The 19,284-nt window shown below is 47.8% G+C and overlaps 2 protein-coding genes across 15 annotated transcripts in view; one reads left to right on the top strand and one right to left on the bottom strand.

Annotated features, from left to right (window-relative positions):
- Window positions 1-10,012, top strand: part of LOC119964446 — a 97,781-nt gene extending 87,769 nt beyond the window's left edge. For all 3 annotated transcript variants that reach the window (XM_038793930.1, XM_038793929.1, XM_038793931.1), the window contains exon 3: window positions 8,963-10,012. In XM_038793930.1, coding sequence (XP_038649858.1) covers window positions 8,963-9,033 — 71 coding nt within the window. In that variant the 3' untranslated portion in view covers window positions 9,034-10,012. The remainder of the gene's footprint in view (window positions 1-8,962) is intronic.
- A 7,759-nt stretch (window positions 10,013-17,771) lies between these two features.
- Window positions 17,772-19,284, bottom strand: part of frrs1b (ferric-chelate reductase 1b) — a 133,613-nt gene continuing 132,100 nt past the window's right edge. For all 12 annotated transcript variants that reach the window (XM_038793938.1, XM_038793937.1, XM_038793940.1 and 9 more), the window contains 2 exons: window positions 18,502-18,563; window positions 17,772-18,332 (listed from right to left, as the gene is read on the bottom strand). In XM_038793938.1, coding sequence (XP_038649866.1) covers window positions 18,240-18,332; window positions 18,502-18,563 — 155 coding nt within the window. In that variant the 3' untranslated portion in view covers window positions 17,772-18,239. The remainder of the gene's footprint in view (window positions 18,333-18,501; window positions 18,564-19,284) is intronic.

Here is a 19,284-nt window from a genome sequence, read left to right on the forward strand (position 1 = left end):
CTTCGTAGGTGCTTGGGGCGGGATTGATCCAGGGTGAATGCGCTGAGTTGCGGGTAGTCGGCGGCTCGATCAGCTGTGCTGGAGTGTCCCCGTGATGACTGCCCTCTGAGTTCGTAGTCGTCGAGGTGAGTTTCAGAGTTTGAATGTGATGGATCCCAAGATGGCTGCCCCCATGAGTCGCACATGGGCGGCCGCATGGAGGAGGATTGCCAAGATGGCCGCCCCCATGAGTCGCACATGTCGGGTGGGGGCGGAGTCGGCATACAGGCTGCAGCATTTCGGGGCCTGCAGGCCTGTGAATTCAGGGAACGGGTGCTTTGAGCCGTGGGAGGGTTAGAGGCTGGGGCTTTCTTCGCCAGACACACTCTGGCATAGTGTCCTTTTCGCCCGCAGCTGCTGCAGGTCGCATTACGGGCCTGGCAGTGCTGCCATGGGTGCTGGCTTTGGGCACAGAAATGGCAGGCTGAAGCAGCCGAGTAGCTGGCTGGGGCAGCAGAGTAACTGGCTTTGGCAGCGTGGTAGCTGGGGGGCCATGCGGCACAGGCTTGGGGGGACTGTTGGTCGGGGGTCCATGATGGGGTCCGCGGGAAATGAGGTGAGGCTGCGGAAGGAAATTTCCATAGTGGTAGCAGCCTCCACAGTAGTGTCTAAGTCCTGGGCCCCCTTTTCTAGCAGTCTTTGGCGCACATAGTTAGACCTAAGGCCCGCTACGAAAACATCCCGCACACCAAGCTCCCTATGTTCCGCCGCGGTAACGGCTTGATAATTACAGTCATTGGAAAGATTGTTCAATTCCCTTACGAACTCGGCTAGCGTTTCTGTAGGCCGCTGACGGCGAGTCGTAAACACGTGGCGTGCATAAACCTCGTTAATGGGCCTAACGTACATTTTGTCCAATATTGCCAGCGCTGCGGTGTAAGAACCGGCCGGATTTAGCTGTGTGGAGATTCTGTGGCTTACCCTCGCGTGCAGTAGGCTGAGTTTTTGTTCCTCCGTTGTTCCGGCGGTGCTGGCTTCTGCCAGGTAGGCTTTAAAACAACTCAGCCAGTGGGAAAAAATTTCCTTAGCCTCTGCATCCTCTGGGTCGAGTTCTAGGCGTCCGGGCTTGAGGGCTGCTTCCATGATTTCTTCGACTGTTTCCTGAGTATATTAAATTGTTGGAACCAACAATTTTACGGACACGTGCTTGTAGGATTAGAATAGCGGTTTTAATATACTCACAACAGAGCCAGCCGGTTAGCCATTGAACTTTCAGTGAACTGGCTGGCTGACCATGTGGCACTGAGCTTTTATACAGCAGCTTCCGGGGGAGGAGTCCTAGGCAGAGCCAAGGGAGAAGCCCCATACAACTCAAGCATTCCCAGAGCTACTCCCCCTGGAGGACAGGTAGTGCAACTGCACTTACAGTACAGACACATGTATATACAGATTATAATCCGGTGTGAATCACATTCACCACAGCAAGTTCCAAGCTTCCCTCGCCCCCCTCTAAATAGACTACAGGATAAGTTGATACCTAAAACAGGGGTTGGGGAGGGGAGGGTCTCGTAAATATGTAAGGAACTGATGGAATGGGAGGGGTCCCAATCGGGGAGGTGAAGAATAAGTGGGAGGAACAGTTGGGAGGGGAGTTGAAAGTCAGGCTGTGGGAGAAGGCCCTGAGGAGAGTCAATGCATCCTCGCCGTGTGCCAGGCTCAGGCTGATCCAGTTCAAGGTGGTCCACAGGGCTCACATGACTGTGGACCAGATGAGTAGGTTTTTTGAGGAGGTGGAGGACAGATGTAGGCAGTACGGGGGAAATCCAGGCGAATCGTGTACATATGTTTTGGGCTTGTCCGAAGCTGAGGGTATTTTGGCAGGGATTCTCAGAAGTCATGTCAGAGGTCCTGGAAGGGACTCCGAGTCCAGAGGTGGCAATATTTGGAGTGTTGGAAGATCCGGGAGCCCAGAGAAGAGAGGCCAACATTTTGGCCTTTGCCTCCCTGGTGGCCCGGAGACGGATTTTGCTGAAATGGAGGGACTTGGAGCCTCCAAAGTCATGGGTGTGGGTCAGTGACATGGCAGGGTTTCTTAGGCGAGAGAAGATTAAGTTCGCCTTATGGGGTTCATTGCAGGGGTTCGCTCAGAGGTGGCAGCAGTTCATAAGCTTCTTTAAGGAAAACTGACCGTCAGCAGGAGGGGGGTGGGGAGAGGGGAAAGGGGAGACATGGAAGTGAAGAATAAGGGCAGGGAATCTAATATATCGGTAGCTCGGAGTTAGTGCGGGCGGGGGGGAGGTTGCATATGTTATTGTGGGGTTTTGTGTGTGTTGGACCGCTCTGTTGTTTTGAATGTTAAAATGTTAAAATTATAAATGCCTCAATAAAATATTTTCTAAAAAAAAATGTTCATGTTCATTCTTTCTCTCTGCCTTCAACAGAAAACTATCCAAAGAAGTCAAAGTCAGCCCCGATAATAGAATATAACAAGGAAATGGAAGGGATTTTGAAGAAATATTTTTGCATCTGTCTTCATCGACATTAAAAGCATTCCAATGATAGTAGAAAATAAAGGGGATAAATGGAGGGAGGAACTTAAACAAGAACTAAAAGCTATCACTAGAGGAAAACTAACTGGACTAAAGGCCGACCGGTCTCCTGGACCTGATGACCTGCATCCTTTAGAGAAGCGACTTCAGAGATAATAGATGCATTGATTGTATGGGCCCAATAGATTGGAAAGCCGCAAATGTAATGCCCCTATTTAAGAAAGTTGGGGGGGGGGGGGGGGAAGAAAACAGGAAACAGTAGGCCAGTTAGTCTAATATCTGCCATTGGGACAATGCTGGAATTTATCATTAAGGAAGTAGTACCAGGGCATTTAGAAAATCATAATAAATGCATGTTGACACTGATTGTATGAGAAGGAAATCCTGTTCAACGAATTTATTATAGTTCTTTGAGGATCGAACAATCAGGGCGTATAAAGTAGACCCAATAGCTGTAGTGTATTTGGGTTTCTCAAGTGTCACTTAAAGGAGTAGCACACCTGAGCTCATGGTGTTGAGGGTCGTAATTAGCACAGAAAGAGGAAATAACGTACAAATAGAAAACTGCGAGTCATAGAATAGAGTTGAGATAAATAGATTATTTCCAGGTTGGCAAACTGTAACCAGTGGAGTGCCACAGAGATCAGCCTCCACTTCTTACACTGTCCCTTCATCCGGGTCATTATCAGCCAAATCTACTGACAATTCAAATGTAGACTGGGAAGCAAGTTGTGAAGAGGACAAAGGGCGAGATTCTCCCAAAACGGGAGAAATCGTAAAGCTGCCGTAAAACCCGGGCGGGTTTTACGGCAGCGCGCCCCTTCCCGACGGGGGACCGATTCTGGTCCCCGGTCGGGGCTAGCAGCCCGACGCCGTAGGCTCCGGCAAGACGGGCTTAACGAAAATCGTTAAGCCCGCTTGCCGGAGTTAGCGCCGGCTGACGCGTCATATGACGTCAGCCGCGCATGCGCAGTTTGGAAGACTCCAACCCGCGCATGCGCAGGTGACGTCATCGCGTTTTTGCGCGAAACCCGCGCATGCGCGGGCCGGGTTGCCCCTCAGCCGCCCCGCGAATGGATACTGCGGGGCGGCGGAAGGACAAGTAGTGCGCGGGCATCGGGCCCGCTGCCCGCGATCGGTGCCCACCGATCGCGGGCCCATGGCACCCTTGGCACGGCCGTGGTACGGCCGTGCCAATCGGTGCCATGGTTATTAATAGCGAGTTTGTGACGCCGGTTTTACGAACGGCAAGACCAGGTGTGTCTGCCGTCCGTAAAAACGGCGTAAAGGGCTGGGACTTCGGCCCATCTAACAGCTGAGAATCGCTGCCGCCCGTAAAAAAAACGGCGGCAGCGATTCGGGTCGGGACTTCGGCGGGGGGGGGGGGGGGAGAATAGCGGGAGGGCGGCAAAAATGTCGGGAAGGCCCTCCCGCTATTCTCCCACCCGTCGTGGGGGGCGGAGAATTTCGCCCAAAGTGTCTGCAAATGGATGTAGATTAAATGGATGGGCAAACATTTGACAAATAGAATATTAGGAATATGTGAGGTTGTCCACTTTGACAGGAAGAATAGAGAAGCAGAATACTATTTAAACGGAGAAAGATTAACAGATTGTTGTGGGCGGAGGGATCTGGGTGTGCTGGTACATGCATCACAAGTTCGCATGCAGGTTAAGCAAGCAATTAGGAAGGCAAATGGAACATTGACCTATATTGCAAGGAGGATGATATACACAGTCAGTGAGGTTTTCTTTAACTGTATAGGGTGTTGGTAAGACTGCTCCTATAGTAATGCGTCCATTTTGGTCCCTTTGGGCATTATTTAAAGAAAAAATAAGTCCCATTTTGGGCACAAAGAGGTCGGTGTAAGGTGCCAAGTATGACCCTGCTATCAAATGGGACATTGCTTTTTGGGAGGGGTTAGCCGAGGCCACACTTACTTCACTTCTTGCACTACAGAGCTGACAGTGACATTTTTAAATGTCACCTGAATGCTCGACCCCCTCAGCCACCCCAGCGCAGCCTCCAGATGTCCCAACTTAGCACTTAAGGGGTCCTGGACGCCCCGCCTCACCCCACCTCTTAAGGGCTGGGCACCCCCAGGCCCAATTCCTGGCTTGGGCAACCTGGCACCCAGGCACCTTGCACTACCAGCCAGGCACCCTACCAATGTTACAAATGGCAGAACATAGTTCAAGAACTCATTCTTCCAGTTCAGAACTAGATTCAATTATTTTAAGCAAATACAAAATACAATTACATGTCTGAACAAAATGGAAACTATATAAACTTGTTACAGTGCAACCATGTCCTTCCTTAAAATTTTAAAATTGGCATGGGTACTTAACTCTTTCCATTAGTTCAATTTTTGGATAAACATATCTTATAATTATGCATATACAAAGATATACAATAACTACAGTCTAGTATAAATACTGTTGTAGGTGCTGCCAAATTCAATATTATGCTCTATCTTTGAGCACAGCAGTGAAGATTTCAGTGTTACAGGAAGAAAGGTCAGGAGGAATGTACTTCAGGAATGCTGCTCATGGCAACTGGAATCTAAAATCCACAATGTAGTTAAAAATATCAGACAGAATTGGGGGGCTGGATTCTCCGCCGCCAGAAGATGAGTTCCGGATGCAGCGGAGAATCCAGCATCGGGGGGGGAACAATCAGGATCGGCATCAGGCGCCGATCCATTTCAAATTCTCTGGCCCCCGCTGCCATTGGGTTGAGGTTCGCCCTCGCGTAAGACCTGTTTGTATCTACTCGGTGAGACGGGTACCATATTCTCTGGGCCTACATGATTCTTCGGTCCTCTGTGCCGGAAATCACTCGGGCGAGAATCACTACGGGAATGGACAAGCATGGCCCTGACGTGGTGAGCCTCATGGTGGGCCAAAGGAGTAATTCCTTAGGGGGAGGGTGCCCCCAAAGTTCATCCAAGGACCTCCCTCCACCCCCACAATGCAAGACCTGCCCAGACAACCCCACTAGACCCACCCCTCCCAGAGACCCCTTAAATAAAGGGATCCGCCCAAGGGACCCCTAAATAAAGGAGAACCCTGCAGACACTCCCTAAATAAAGATAGCGAGCAGTCCAGACAGAGACAGAGAAAATAATTACTGTTGTAACACTCACCTGGGCATACACCTGCTGGCTTATACACAGAAAGCACCACGTGTCACTTCCTGGAAAGAGAATGCAGGCAGCTGTGTTTAAACCACTCAGGTCCTTGAGCTGCAAGTCCTTCATTCATTTTCATTACTTGGCTTTTAGTGACAGCTTTCACACACACATCAACCACTTCAAAGAAAGTTAGGGTGCTGTCAATGTCCAGCTCTCCGCTTCAAAAGCACTCAAGCGTTGGGAGGGGGGAGGGGGGGGGGGGGGGGGGGGAGATTGGAAAACGCATAACTCTCTTTGAAGTGATTCATGATGTTTATAAACATTGTGGTTAGAGCAACCATGAAGGAAGATGAATGAAACAAGGCTGACAGCTGTGTGTGTGGAAGCAGGAGCGTAATTCAGTTGCTTTCCAGCTCCAGCAGGAGAATATAGTCTCCCAAATAGAGAATCTCGCCCGAGAACACTTTGAGAGGAGGGATTGGAAGAGTCTGTTGTATTTAGAGGAATCAACTTCAACTTTTAGACAGTCAGCCGAGGGAGGGGGGAGCAGGGAGCACCATGCCAGTGCACCTGCTCCAGCAACAAAAAGTACTTTAAACAGAACCAACAAACTGATGACCCCAAATGTGGGCCCCAATCCACTGTGCTGTCTCAGGGTGAGCACAATATCAGGCAACCTGGAGGGTGTCAGGCTTTGGAAGTTATGCAAGTCGAGGGCAGCGCTCCTGGTTCGCAAAAATAATTTCAAATGTAGGTTTGCAGGTCCTTTTCTCTTTCATGTCAATAAAACTGTTTGCAGGGTACACAGATGACTCTCAGACCATTCCTGCCCAAAAATTATATTTGGAGTCCTATTTGTCACAGAATCCTGATTTGCATATTAAACAAGACATGAAGCTTGAAATGGGATTTGGCTGCCCAGTGGTAGGCCCATTTAGTAAAAGTGACAGTGGACATAACACCTATGTTAATGGGCCAGTATGTTCTTCTGAGAACCCATTTAGAGAATTTCCCCTCTATTGATTTTGACATGTTAAAATTGATGCCCAAATGCTAGGCATAGAATGTTGTCATAGGGTCAGAGAAAGGTTACGGTGCAGAAAGAGGCCATTCAGCCTATTGTGTCATATTGTATCTCTTCCATATAAAGGGTTATTTTTGGTGTAAGTGTACAGCGCCCCAACATTGTATGCAGCACAAGCCATTCCTGCAGTGATGAGATGTCACTGGGCAACAAACACACGGAGACAGCAAATTACTGGAATCCCAAGGAGCATGCACGTAGAGGTTCTGAATTGCAGGGATATAGAAAAATATTGGCCCAGATCTTCAATTATCTGGATAGTCGGGACCGGACGTTACCCGGAAGATGACCCCTTGGAAGTCTTAATGCAAGGAGTCCATGGGAATTGCCTGGGAAGTCTGAACTTCTGATGGGCAATTCCTCTGCTCCCAGGGCCATCTCTTTGAGTCGTAGACTTAGGACAGTTTTGACTTACTTTCCTGGGTAGTTACACGGGAAATGTTAAAACAAGAAAAAGACCTCGTCTAACACCTGGTAACTGTACAACTGAACCCCGGCAATCACTCTCACTGACCTTAGATGATTATCCCCCACCACCCAACAAGCTTCTGACCTAACCCAGCTCCCCCCACCCTGTCTACCTACTCAACCACCTAATCTCTTCCACCTACGAACCCACCCACAGCCATCCTTCCCCTACCTCCTTACCTACCCTACCCATGTAACTTCTCTCTGTAGATGTTTTCAAAGTTGTTTTGGGACCTTTAAACTACTTTTCGGAATACGTCAGCTAGTGCTGCAAAAAGAGTGTGTGGTTTCTGCATTGATTTTCTGCGCCGTTCTCTATGGGCCAGATGTGAAGGATCCTCCATCAAAAGACTGCCGTGAAATATCGGTAGGAGGTAAGTCTGATCCTGATCGGAAAAAAGGGTTTCCGATCTTGATCAGAAGGTCCAGAGATATGCCTACCTCTTTCATGTGTTCAAACCAAAGTCTGTTTAAGTTTTTGTATGGCGAAAAGACATTTATTTTATGCATTTTTGCACAGCAACCTGGCTGTTGGCACATTAGTTCCTTGCATTCAGTCACATGAAAAATATATTAAATTTGAAGATATCCCAACTTTCACTGTGATTGGTGGTGAAGTTCGAATTCTTGTCAAGCATCATCTTGAAATGGCCCTTTGTGCCAACCTTCTTTCTGAATTGGGTCCGCTCAGCAATCTCCATGGTACTTTGGCAGTTAGTTCTCTTAGAGGGCGGCACGGTAGCACACTGGTGAGCACTGTTGCTTCACAGCGCCAGGGCCCCAACTTAGATTCCTGCTTGGGTCACTGTGTCTGTGCCGAGTCTGCACGTTCTCCCTATGTCTGCGTGGGTTTCCTCCAGGTGCTATGGTTTCCTCCCACAAGTCCCAAAAGACGTGCTTGTTAGGTGAATTGGACATTCTGAATTCTCCCTCTGTGTACCCGAGCAGGCGCCGGAGTGTGGCGACTAGGGAATTTTCATAGTAACTTCAAGTAAGCCTACTTGTGACAATAATAACGATTATTATTATTATTAACACCGTTCACGTTTGTTCAATTCCTATTGGGGCATCCCCTCTACCCTCTTACCATCTATGTTAAGTGTAGTTAGAAGCTTAGTAATTTGATTGCTGTAATTCACTTTTCTCAATGCAGCAACAATCCAAAGGCCTTCACCAGCAGCCGTCACAGGAGCATTGAAATAAATTGTTCATATATCTGGGAGGTTTGACCTGAAAATTCTGACATTCACGTGTAAAATGGTACTGTTTTTTATGTTTTATACCCATCCTAAATATGAAATATTTTTCTACCAATGCTGAAAATAATTGTCAGTATTAACATTCTTTATCAGGTTAATCAGGGAGCTATTTATGAATTCTTGAGCAGTTTTAGGGGTGTGGCTTTCTTCTGTTCCTCTCACATTTAATCAATAATACTTGATTTATTCTGCCCAGATCCATCATCTTTGTTCTCCTTCCACTTAAAATGAGTTGCCATATGCACGCTCCCTCCTCTTTTAGGTTAGTTACGTTACAATCAATACAAAGCACTTAAGTTCCTATTTTAACTTGTTCTTTGCCCGCACTACCATGTGGAAATAATAACCATCCCCTCTGTAACCATCGTTCCTTTCTGTGATTCTTTGTGGGGCCTAACACAATGACCTTGGACCTTCCAGTTGGGTTTCACTCATAGCAATTAAGAATGGCCATGTATGGATAAACTAACAATATGCCATTTATCTACAGTGGATACAAGCAACAAAAGCATGCCACAAGACTGCTTTGGCCCCACGTTGAGAGGCTCGTATATGTGCTAGCAACTACAGAACTGAATAGCACTCCTACAGGAATACAGTGAATTCAAATGCACCGTGCAGCAACTAAGCTACCCTGAAACGTGTTCACTTGCGTGCATACCCAAAGGCTGGCACGTTCTGCGTTTCCATTAGTTTTGAATTGTTACATGATTTATAGATCTGTTCGATCATTTAAAACATTCTTTTATCTCTCTAATGTTGAGCGTATTGCAAATGTTCATGTCCTATTTGAATTCTGCTTTTACTATCCCCTTGGTTAGAAATTTTAGCTTACATGAGTGGATGGAGTATGCGAATACAGTTAAATAAGCTGTGCTATCTAATTTGATAAACATGATAGCAAATGCGTAAACACGTAAAACTAATAATACCATAATGTTTTATTTGTAGAAGTGCTTACATGAATGTGTTAATGTGAAATTTAAATTTATCAAAAGGATACTAGTTTCTGTAATTGCACCCAGTACATTTCATTGTATGATGCGTTTTACTTGTTTTTTTTTTAAAGATGCTTATAATTATATTCCCAATTAAAGCAAAAGCCAAATCTTTAGGAATCGGTACAAAAGTGGGTTGGCATCGGGTCAATACATGTGACACACCCAGGGTTGCAAGACATACACTATAATTTATTTTGCAATGAATGGGCCTAAGTTTTTAAAATTTTAATGGAAAGTGCTGAAAACACTCAGATTTGGAAGCAAAGTTGATGACATTTTCTAGTTCAGAGCAAGTGCAGGAAACAGCACTGACGTGGTCATCAGTGTTCTGGAAAGAGAGGTGAGGCGGGGAATTTCAGTATAGAGCTGGAATAAAAAATGTTCCATACATCCCATGAGAAGGTAAGCGTAGCTAGGGCCAACATTCCCTCCATTATTTGTGCGCGACCTATTCAGTTTTAAGCCACAACCAAACTCGTTTACCCAGTCTCCATGAGACCCTTGCCCACTCCTCAGTCAGCCCCCCCCCCCCCCCCCCCCCCCCCCCCCCCAACGTCCCCTCCTTTCCCCTCATAACAGTGATCAGCAAGCTGAAAGATGCTGGCAATCTCTTCTGTTCTAGCCTGGGAGACTGACTACATGACCACAGTCACCTTCGTAGCCACTGGCAATGCTGGCCTCATCCTGTTTTGATGTCGCAGCTCTGCCTGCAAGAGGTAGCAGATTTGAGTGAAAATGTTCTTTTTTGTTAATGTTTTTATTGCAGTTTTTCATTTTATACACTGTACAATAGACAAGGGTATGTGCATTTGGTACAATATATAAGAAATTACCATTGGTATCAACCCACCCTCACCCCCACCCTTTTTTTGTTGTTTTGAGATATTTTCTTCGGTCTAATATCATTCAGTGGGTGATTGTCCTTTATTTATGTATATATGGTTCTTTCCTCTTCCCCTCACCCCCCTTTGTCGCTTTTTCCCCATACCTCCCTCTCCTCTTCCCCCCCCCCCCCCCCCACCATCCTGCTTTTGTTGTTTCTTTAGGAGTTCTGTTCTTTGTGGCCTTACTCTAGGCCCTAATATCCATTTTGGCTATTCTCCAACCTTCCCCGCCTCTCTCCTTGGCCTCCCCTCCCTGCGCGAGGCACAATTGTTCTTTTTGTCTTGTTGGTTCCCGTGTGCCCCTCCTCCCGTCACTCTATTGGCTATTGGATTTGAACAGGTCCTGGAACAAGTTGGTAAATGACCACCACACTTTGTGCAAGCCATTCTTTGACCCTCGGATAGCAACTTTGATCTTCTCCAGATGGTGAAATTCCGACTGGTCTGCCAGCCAGTCTTCAGCTGTGGGTGGTGCCAGTGATCCCCATGAACAGTTCTGGCTGGTCCAATACCCCGAAGACTGCCACTCTTGGGCATGACTCCACCCTCACCACCACAATCTTGGACATTGAAGAAGGCTGTCCAGAACCCAACAAGTCTGGGGCATGCTCAGAACATGTGGATGTGGTTGACTGGGCCTCCCTGGCACCGTTCACATTTTCCCTCCACCTCTGGGAAGAACCTGCTCATTTGAGTACTTGTCAGGTGTGCTCTATACACCACTTCTAGCTGCATGAGGTTTAGCAATACGCATGAGGATGTGGACTTCCCCATGTTCACTGCTAGAGTCCTCACCTTATTTTATCCCTAGTTCTTCCTCTCATTTTTTCCCATGTTTCAACCAGTGGGAAGCCGTGTCCTTTCTAATAGTCAACCTTACAGGTCCCTGCAGTTTCCCCCTCCCAGATTATCCGTTTCCAGTAGTTCCTCTGCGTTGTGTGTCTTGGAGTCCATGGGTATGCTGTTGTCTCCTTGCGGAGAATGCTCTCAACCTGTAGGTGATGGAGTTCATTCGCGTTAGGTACTGCAGACTCTTTGTCAGTTCCTCTAAGGTCACTAGCCTGTCCTCTATCTAAAAGTCCCGAGCAGTCAGTGTCTCCCCATCTTGTCTCCACCTCTTAAAGGTGGTATCTAGCATGATTGGCACGAACTAGTGATTGCCGCAGATGAGGGCCATGGTGGACATTTCAGTTCAGCCGGAGTGCTGCTTCATCTGGTTCCAAGTTCTCAGGGTAGCTACCACCACTGGGCTTGCTGAGTGCTTTGTTGGCGGGGATGGGAGCGCTACTGTTTAGAGGGCCCAGAGGGACATACCTGTGCAGGAGCTTTCCTCCATCCCCACCCATTCCATGTCTGGTTCTTTCACCCATCACCTCACTCTTTCCGCCGTGGCTGCCCAGTGATAGAACTGTATGTTTTGGAGGGACAGGTCCCCCATGTTTCTTGTTCTCTATAGGACTTTTTTGGGGATCCCTGTTAGTCCCCTAAGCTCTGCTCCTCCCTCTCTCGGGTTCACCGGGATGTCTTCACTCTTACTCAGGTTGAGTTTTTAGCCCGAGAAGGCTCCAAACTCTGAGGAGCTTCATGGTCCCTTCCATGCCGTTTTGCGGGTCTGAGATGTAGAGGAGCAGATCATCCATATAGAGTGATACTCTGTGCTCTCTGACTCCTCGTTGGATTCCTTTCCAGCTTCTCACCGCTCCACTCGACTCTGTCAAAGGATTCTCTGCGTCCAGTTAGACGATCACCTCTAGTGCACTGTCACCGGATGGGATCATTACCATGTTCAGCAATTGTCTGATGTTCGCTGTTAACTGTCTACCCTTGACAAAGCCCGTCTACCTGTGGTACGCAGTTCTCCAGACTCTTAGCCACGATTTTTGCAAGTATTTTCGCATCCACATTGAACAGTGAAATGGGTCTGTATGATCCGCATTCCGTTGGATCTTTGTCTTTCTTGGGTAACAGTGGTATGGTGGCTTGTGTTAACGTTGGACGCAGGATGCCCCTTGCTAGTGAGTCTGCGAACATCTCCACATGTACGAGACAAGTGCATTCGCAAATGTTTTGTCAAAGTCCATCGGGACTGCGAAAGGTCCCTTCGTCGCCTGCATGGAGCTGATGCTCTCCATGGTCTTTTCCAGTCCTAGCGGTGCTTCCGGTCCCCTCCTCCTATTATCCCCAACATGGCATGTCCATCGAGGAACTGTTTCATTCCCGAGTTCCCGTCAGGGAGGCTCAGAGGTACACATCCCCCAGTAGAAAGCCTCAAACACTTTGTTGACCTTTTTTGGTTCGGCTACCAGTCCATCCCTGCTATCTTTCACCTGCGCTATTTCCCTTGTGGTTGCCTGCTTTCTCAGTTGGTGAGCCAGCAGGTGGCTGGCCTTTTCTCCTTGCTCGTAGAAGGTCCCCAGTGTCTGGTAGAGTTGGTGCACTGACGTCCTGGTGGACAGCAGGTTAAAGTCTATTTTTAGCTTTTTCCTCTCCGCTACAAGTTCTATGGTCGAGGCCTCGGAGTATCTTCTGTCGACCTCCAGCATGAAGTTGATCAGTTGGTGCCTAGCCGCTCTCTCTTCTCTGTCTCTGCATGCCTTTTAGGTGATCATTTCTCTTCTAATCACAGCCTTCAGCACCTCCCAGAATATGGAGGGTGAGGCCTTCCCGTGCTGATTGTTAGTAATATACTCGTCTTTGGCCTGTGATGTTTTCTGGCAGAAGACCTTTTCGGCCAAGAGGTTGTGTCCAATCTCCATGTGGGGCGTTGGACATGGCCCATCTCCAACTTCACATCCATGTAGTATGGAGCGCGGTCGGAGATTCCAATCATGGAATATTCCACTCTTATTATCTCAGGAAGTACCGATTTCCCCATTATAACGAAGTCGATATGGATGTAGACCTTGTGTACTTGCGAGAAGAAAGAAAACTCCTCACCAGGGTGCGTGAACCTCCATAGGCACATAGCCCGTGCCTGACATTTTCGCCATTCTGGGGTTTGACCTGTCTGTCAGTGAGTCCTATACAGAATTAAAGTCCCCCTCCATGATCAGTCAGTCTGTATTTATGTCGGGGAGTTCCGCCATTGTCTTAATGAATTCCATGCCGTCCCAGTTGGGCGAATACATGTTGACTAGAACCACCGGTGCCCCACATAGCCTCAAAATAAGGAGAAGTAGATTTAGGACTGAACTTAGGAGGAACTTTTTCACCCAAAGGGTTGTGAATCTATGGAATTCTCTACCCAGTGAAGCAGTTGAGGCTCCTTCATTAAATGTTTTCAAGATAAAGATAGTATTTTGAAGAATAAAGGACTAAAGGGTTATGGTGTTCAGGTGGGAAAGTGGAGCTGAGTCCACAAAAGATCACCCACGATCTCATTGAATGGCAGAGCAGGCCCAAAGGGCCAAATGGCCTACTCCTGCTCCTAGTTCTTATGTTCTTATATCTAGGACATTACCAACAATGACGTATCATCGCCCTTGGTCTGTAACGGCCTTTGCCCATTGGTTCTTCTCTGCCTTGCCTGTGCCTTATCAGTATGGCTACCCCAATTGCTCTTGCCCCATAACATGTCTGTCCCATCCGTCATTTACTTACCTGCAGCCAATCATTCTCTCCCAGGTGTGTCTCTTGGAGGAAGACGGTCAGCTTTCATATTTTTCAGGTAGGTGAAGACTCTGGATCTTTTCACTGGGCCGTTGAGTCCCCTAACTCTCCTGTGGGATCAACCGTGCTTACCTTGCGGATGCGCCCCTGCACTTTACGGTTTCCCTTTGTTAGGGGGCCATCCAAAATGGTCACGGTCACCGTATTCACCCTGAGGCTGGGCCCCTACGCTCCAGGGTTTCCCTTTGTCCAGAGGCCACCCAACATGGCCGCCCACCAACTGTGCGTATGCCATGTGGCTGCCCTTGCATTCCGGGGATTCCCTTCATTTAGAGACACTCCAAAGTAGCTACTTGTGGTGCCATCTTGTTTATTGTTTCTGAGAGAGACATGCCAAAGCCAGTCTAGAGCCCTTCTCCCCCCGTCGTTTAGATTCCCCTGGGAATTTGTTCCTTCTCACATCTTGCTAACCCCTACTCCACCATGGTCCCGCCTCACATATCCTTCCAGCTTCTGTTTATCCCTCTGCTTACCGCCTCCCCCCCCCCCCCCCAACCCGGTGTTGTGCTCCCCCATTGCCAGATGCTGTCTCCTTAGTGGGAGATACGCCTTGCCCCCCCCCCCCCCCCATTACTCACATCTCCTGGCGCAGGCTTTCCCACTACTGTGGTGGACCCCCCTCCCCCCCCCCCCCCCCCCACAATCCTCCTCTATCTCCTCCTCAACCTGTCCATCGCTGCTTCACTTGAACCCTCCTTTCTACAAACTAGTTTTCCTGTTCATAACGTGGTGATGCAGTCCTGTGCAAAATTGTCCATTGGTTCCTCTCTGCCTCTCCTGTGCCTTCTTTATCACTGTCTCCCTTGCTGTCTGTCTGGACAGTTCTTTTGGACGACCCTGTCTGTTTCTACAGGAGCAGTTAAGTAATGTTCCTTGCCCTCGTATGTCACCCAGAGGCGGAGCCACATGTGTTCCTGGCTCAGATTGAAGGTCCTGAGTTGAGTAGACATGGCCTCCTGCAGAGAGAGCTCTTCTACCTGTTTGAACAGGCTCTGCTCTTTGTACCTGTCACCTTGCAGGACTGTGGTGCAACAGGCTGCACCATCCACAACAGGGAGAAAATGGTGTCGGCAAAACCCTTAAAGTGAGAATCAAGGGCTGTTATGTATCACATCACTCCCAGTGAACAACAGTACTGTACAAATTACAAAACACTTCTATTAACTCAGTAACAGCCAGTAGAAATCAATCAGGAATTAACCCAAAACTGGGGCAGCACAGTAGCACAGTGTGTGTGGGGGGTGGGGTGGGGTGGGGTGGTGGGGGGGGGCATGGTAGCACAGTGGTTAGCACAATTGCTCCATGGCTGCAGGGTCCAGGTTCGATTCCCGGCTTGGGTCACTGTCTGTGCGGAGTTTGTACATCCTCCCCATGTGTGCGTAGGTTTCCTCCCACAGTCCAAAGGTGTGCAAGTTAGGTGGATTGGCCATGCTGAATTGCCCTTAGTGTCCAAAATTGCCCTTAGTGTTGGGTGGGATTATGGTTTTGGGGTGGAGGTGTGATCTTGGGTAGGGTGCGCTTTCCAAGAGCTGGTGCAGACTCGATGGGCCGAATGGCCTCCTTCTGCACTGTAAATTCTATGGGCTGTATTCTCCGACCCCCCCCCCCCCACCCGGGGAGGGGGGGGGGGGGGGGGGCCCAACCCGGCCGCCGAATTCTCTGGCACCGGAGATTCGGCAGGGGCGGGAATCGCACCGTGCCGGTCGGCGGCCGCTCGCAGAGCCCCCCCCCCCCCCCCCCCGCCCGACGATTCTCCGGCCCGCAATGGGCCGAAATCCCGCTGGTTCTTTGCCAGTCCCGCCAGCGTAAACTAGACTAGGTCCCTTATCAGTGGGACCTGGCAGCGCGGGCGGGGTCTGGGGGGGGGGGGGGGGGGCGCGGGGTGATCTGGGCCCGGGGGGTGCCCTCACAGTTGCCTGGTCCGCGATCGGGGCCCACCAATCCGCAGGCGGGCCTGTGCCATGGAGGCACTCTGCCTACGCATCGGCTGTGTCAGCCTCTGCGATGGCCGATGCGTAGGAGAACACCCCCCCCCCCCCGTGCATGCGCGGGGATTTTGTCAGCAGCTGCTGATGCACCCGCGCATGTGCGGACCCACGTCAGCCCGCGGAGTCCCTTCGGCCCCAGCTGGCGTGGCGCCAAAGGATCCTGCCAGTGGAGAAAAACAGCCCTCTATCTGCTGTAGAACACATGTTCAACTGTGTGAGGTTAAGCGATGGTATTAGCTGGAGTGCTAAGGTTGGAAATGCCACCTCTAAAGTCCATGTCAGTGTTACAAGCCAGTCTGTCCACTTCAGTGTCTGTGCTAGCGACATACCCAAAATGGTATCCAGTCAGCCCAAACCAGATGTGTGCGAGCGCAGCACTGTGCCAAAAGTACTGGCGATTACGGTTTATGAAAGACTTTCTCAGTTGCACAGTAATCTCAGACAAAAGAAAAATACTGCCGATGCTGGAAACTGAAACAAACCAAAACAAAATGCTGCGAATATTCTGCAGGTCAGATACCACCTGTGGAGAAATGCGGAGCTAATGCTCCAAAATTTGATTTAAAGCTCTCCAGTAGAAACTGTCTGAAAGAAACTTTTTTTAAAAAATCATTTGTAATTCCAACCAACAACAAAAGCTTCAAATATCTTTTTGACCAAACCAAAATAGGCTGCGGACCAAGTGCTGGTAATTGGAATTAAACTGGATAAGTGCTTGAAGGTCGGTGCAGACATGATGGGCCAAAGGTCCTCTTTCTGTGCTGTAAAAATCTACGGGCCCGGTTTAATGCACAAAAAAACGAAGTCTCATTTTGGGCACATACAATGGGGTACTTATCGGTGCCTGCAATGCCAAGAGCGACCCCGCTATCAGACGTGACTTTTTGGCCTCGATGAGGAGAGCCCTGCTGATGCTACACTTAATTCATTTCCTGCACTGCCGAGCTCAACTTTGGAAAATGCCACCCCGATTTCTCAACCCCCTCGCACCCCGCCAACTCCCCACATGGCTTCTAACCCAGCAACCCCCACCCCCCCCTCCCAGACACCTCAACCTACTGTTTAAGGGGGTCCTCGAGTCCCACCTCACAAAGGAAGGGCACCCTGGGCCTGATCCCTGGCACAGGCATCATGGCACCCTGGCAGTGCCAAGGTGCCCAGGTGGCAGCGGGAGTGCCAGGATACCACCCTGCCCAGAGCCCGACCACCCGGGGGCCTCCGGTGGCCTGGGAGATCTCACCCGACCAGGTGCCGTTATGTCTAGCCATAGTTGTGTGGGCCAGTGCTAAACGGCACCATGGCGAGGTCTCCCAGGCGAGGGCATTCGTTCCCGGGTCTCTGGAGCATCATTTGCCGACATATTTAAGTGAGTCCAGCTGCTCATTTAATATGTAAATCTGGATCTCGCCCAGTGAGGACGAGATCCAGAACGCAACGTCTCGAGGTCTTGTCGCAAAGCTTGCAAGAGGCCTCTCGCAAGATTTTGTCGGGTCACCGAGTTGGGCACAAAGGCGCCATTGGATTGCGCCCCACATTACCATAATTTACAAATGATCAGAATTCAGCCCCTTTGTTTAGAAATGTAACATGCTCACATTTCCATTAATTATAAATAAAATATGCACTTCAATATTTGCAGAGCTGTCCATGAATTCATCCAGAAGGAGTAACCCCATTTTTAAAAAAATGGTCTATTAAATCTGTGATTTAATGGGGAAAGATTCACTTATGAAAACAAATAAAAGGGACATTTGATCATTTGAGATCATAGTTTATTAAAAGTAATTTAAATTACATTTTAAAAACATCACTTTTAATTTTTATGTTAACTCATAAATATTTTTACAGCCTAGCTTATGATAAACTTATCTTATTTGAAGGGATAAAATAATCTAAAACCACAAATAAATCCACACATTAAAAAGTCAAAACTGCTATTTAAAGTTGATGAATGCTGCTTGGTGTTTTCACAAGATCATTGCGTTTCTAATTTGTTGACTTGTTGCACTGTTGGTCTCTGTGCAATTAACTTTTGTGCTAGTTCCGGAGTAGAAAGTAAAATGGGCACAATAAGAATCTCATTTCCTGTTGATTATGAAATATTTGAATTCTTTGAGGAATCTTCAGTGCACACAGCAATAGTTAACGTCAAGATGCTCATCAGCCAAGAGTGGATATAAACAGCTTCAAGGTCAGTTTTGATGGAGGCAGTAGCAAGGTCACCATCAAACAAGACTAATTGCAATCAGTAATGTTATCAGAAAGATTAGGTTTCCACAGATGTAGAGTGTTAATACCATCATTTTAAATCTATGACCCTGTAATTGTAGAATTGAACAATGAGTGTAAGTTGAGTTTACGTTTCTGCTGAATTACAGTATTTCTGCATTTGTAATTTACATGAAAATAATTGAGAGCCTTCTATACTTCTGATGTTATCAGTTTAAAAAAAACATTTAATAAAAACCTAAAGCTAAAACTGCATACCTGTGGGTCAATCAATTCACTTGAATCCATTATCTCCATTTTATCCTCTTCTCTTTTCTGTGCTATAAAAGGGTGGATTAAATTCATTATTTGCAGTAATTGAGAAATATTTTTGTTTTAAATTATGGAAGTATATACTAAACACGCACTAATATATCCCAAAAGATTTCGTACCCATAAGCAAAGTGATATGACACAATTAAACTATATCTTTTGCATAGACTGCTGTTGGTAACAATGTGAGTACATTTTAATCTTTAGCTCTGCTAATGCAATGTTTTTCCTACTCAGAATGTATTATGAGCAATTAGCACTCCTCATAATATTCTGTGCCCAAATTCCCATTACATGTTCATGGTACATGAAGCTGCATCAGAAGCACTGAAAATAAAATTGGCCTGGAATGGGTAACTAACCTAAATGTTGCGTGGAAATGACAGCAAATTTATTTTTATATTTAAAATTCAGTTTTATTCTGAGCAAGCTTCCATTTATAAAAAGCTCAAGAACACAAGAATTAGACGCAGGAGTAAGCCATTCGGCCCTCTCAAGCCTGCTCCGCTATTTGATAAAATCTCTGGGTTGTTAATCTTAAATGGGAGACCCCCAATTTTGTCTTTAAACTTTGTCCATTAGTTCTAAACTCTCCCACAAGTCGAATATCCTCCCAGCATCCGATCAGCTGGGCATTAAGTGATTCTTTTCTGTCCATGGACAACCCAGCAAATGGCAGCCAACATGTTCTTCGACCGGGATATCCTGGCTGGAAATTTGGGGATGGCT

This window comes from Scyliorhinus canicula, chromosome 4 (genome assembly GCF_902713615.1).
Source record: "Scyliorhinus canicula chromosome 4, sScyCan1.1, whole genome shotgun sequence".
Classification (NCBI taxonomy): domain Eukaryota; kingdom Metazoa; phylum Chordata; class Chondrichthyes; order Carcharhiniformes; family Scyliorhinidae; genus Scyliorhinus; species Scyliorhinus canicula.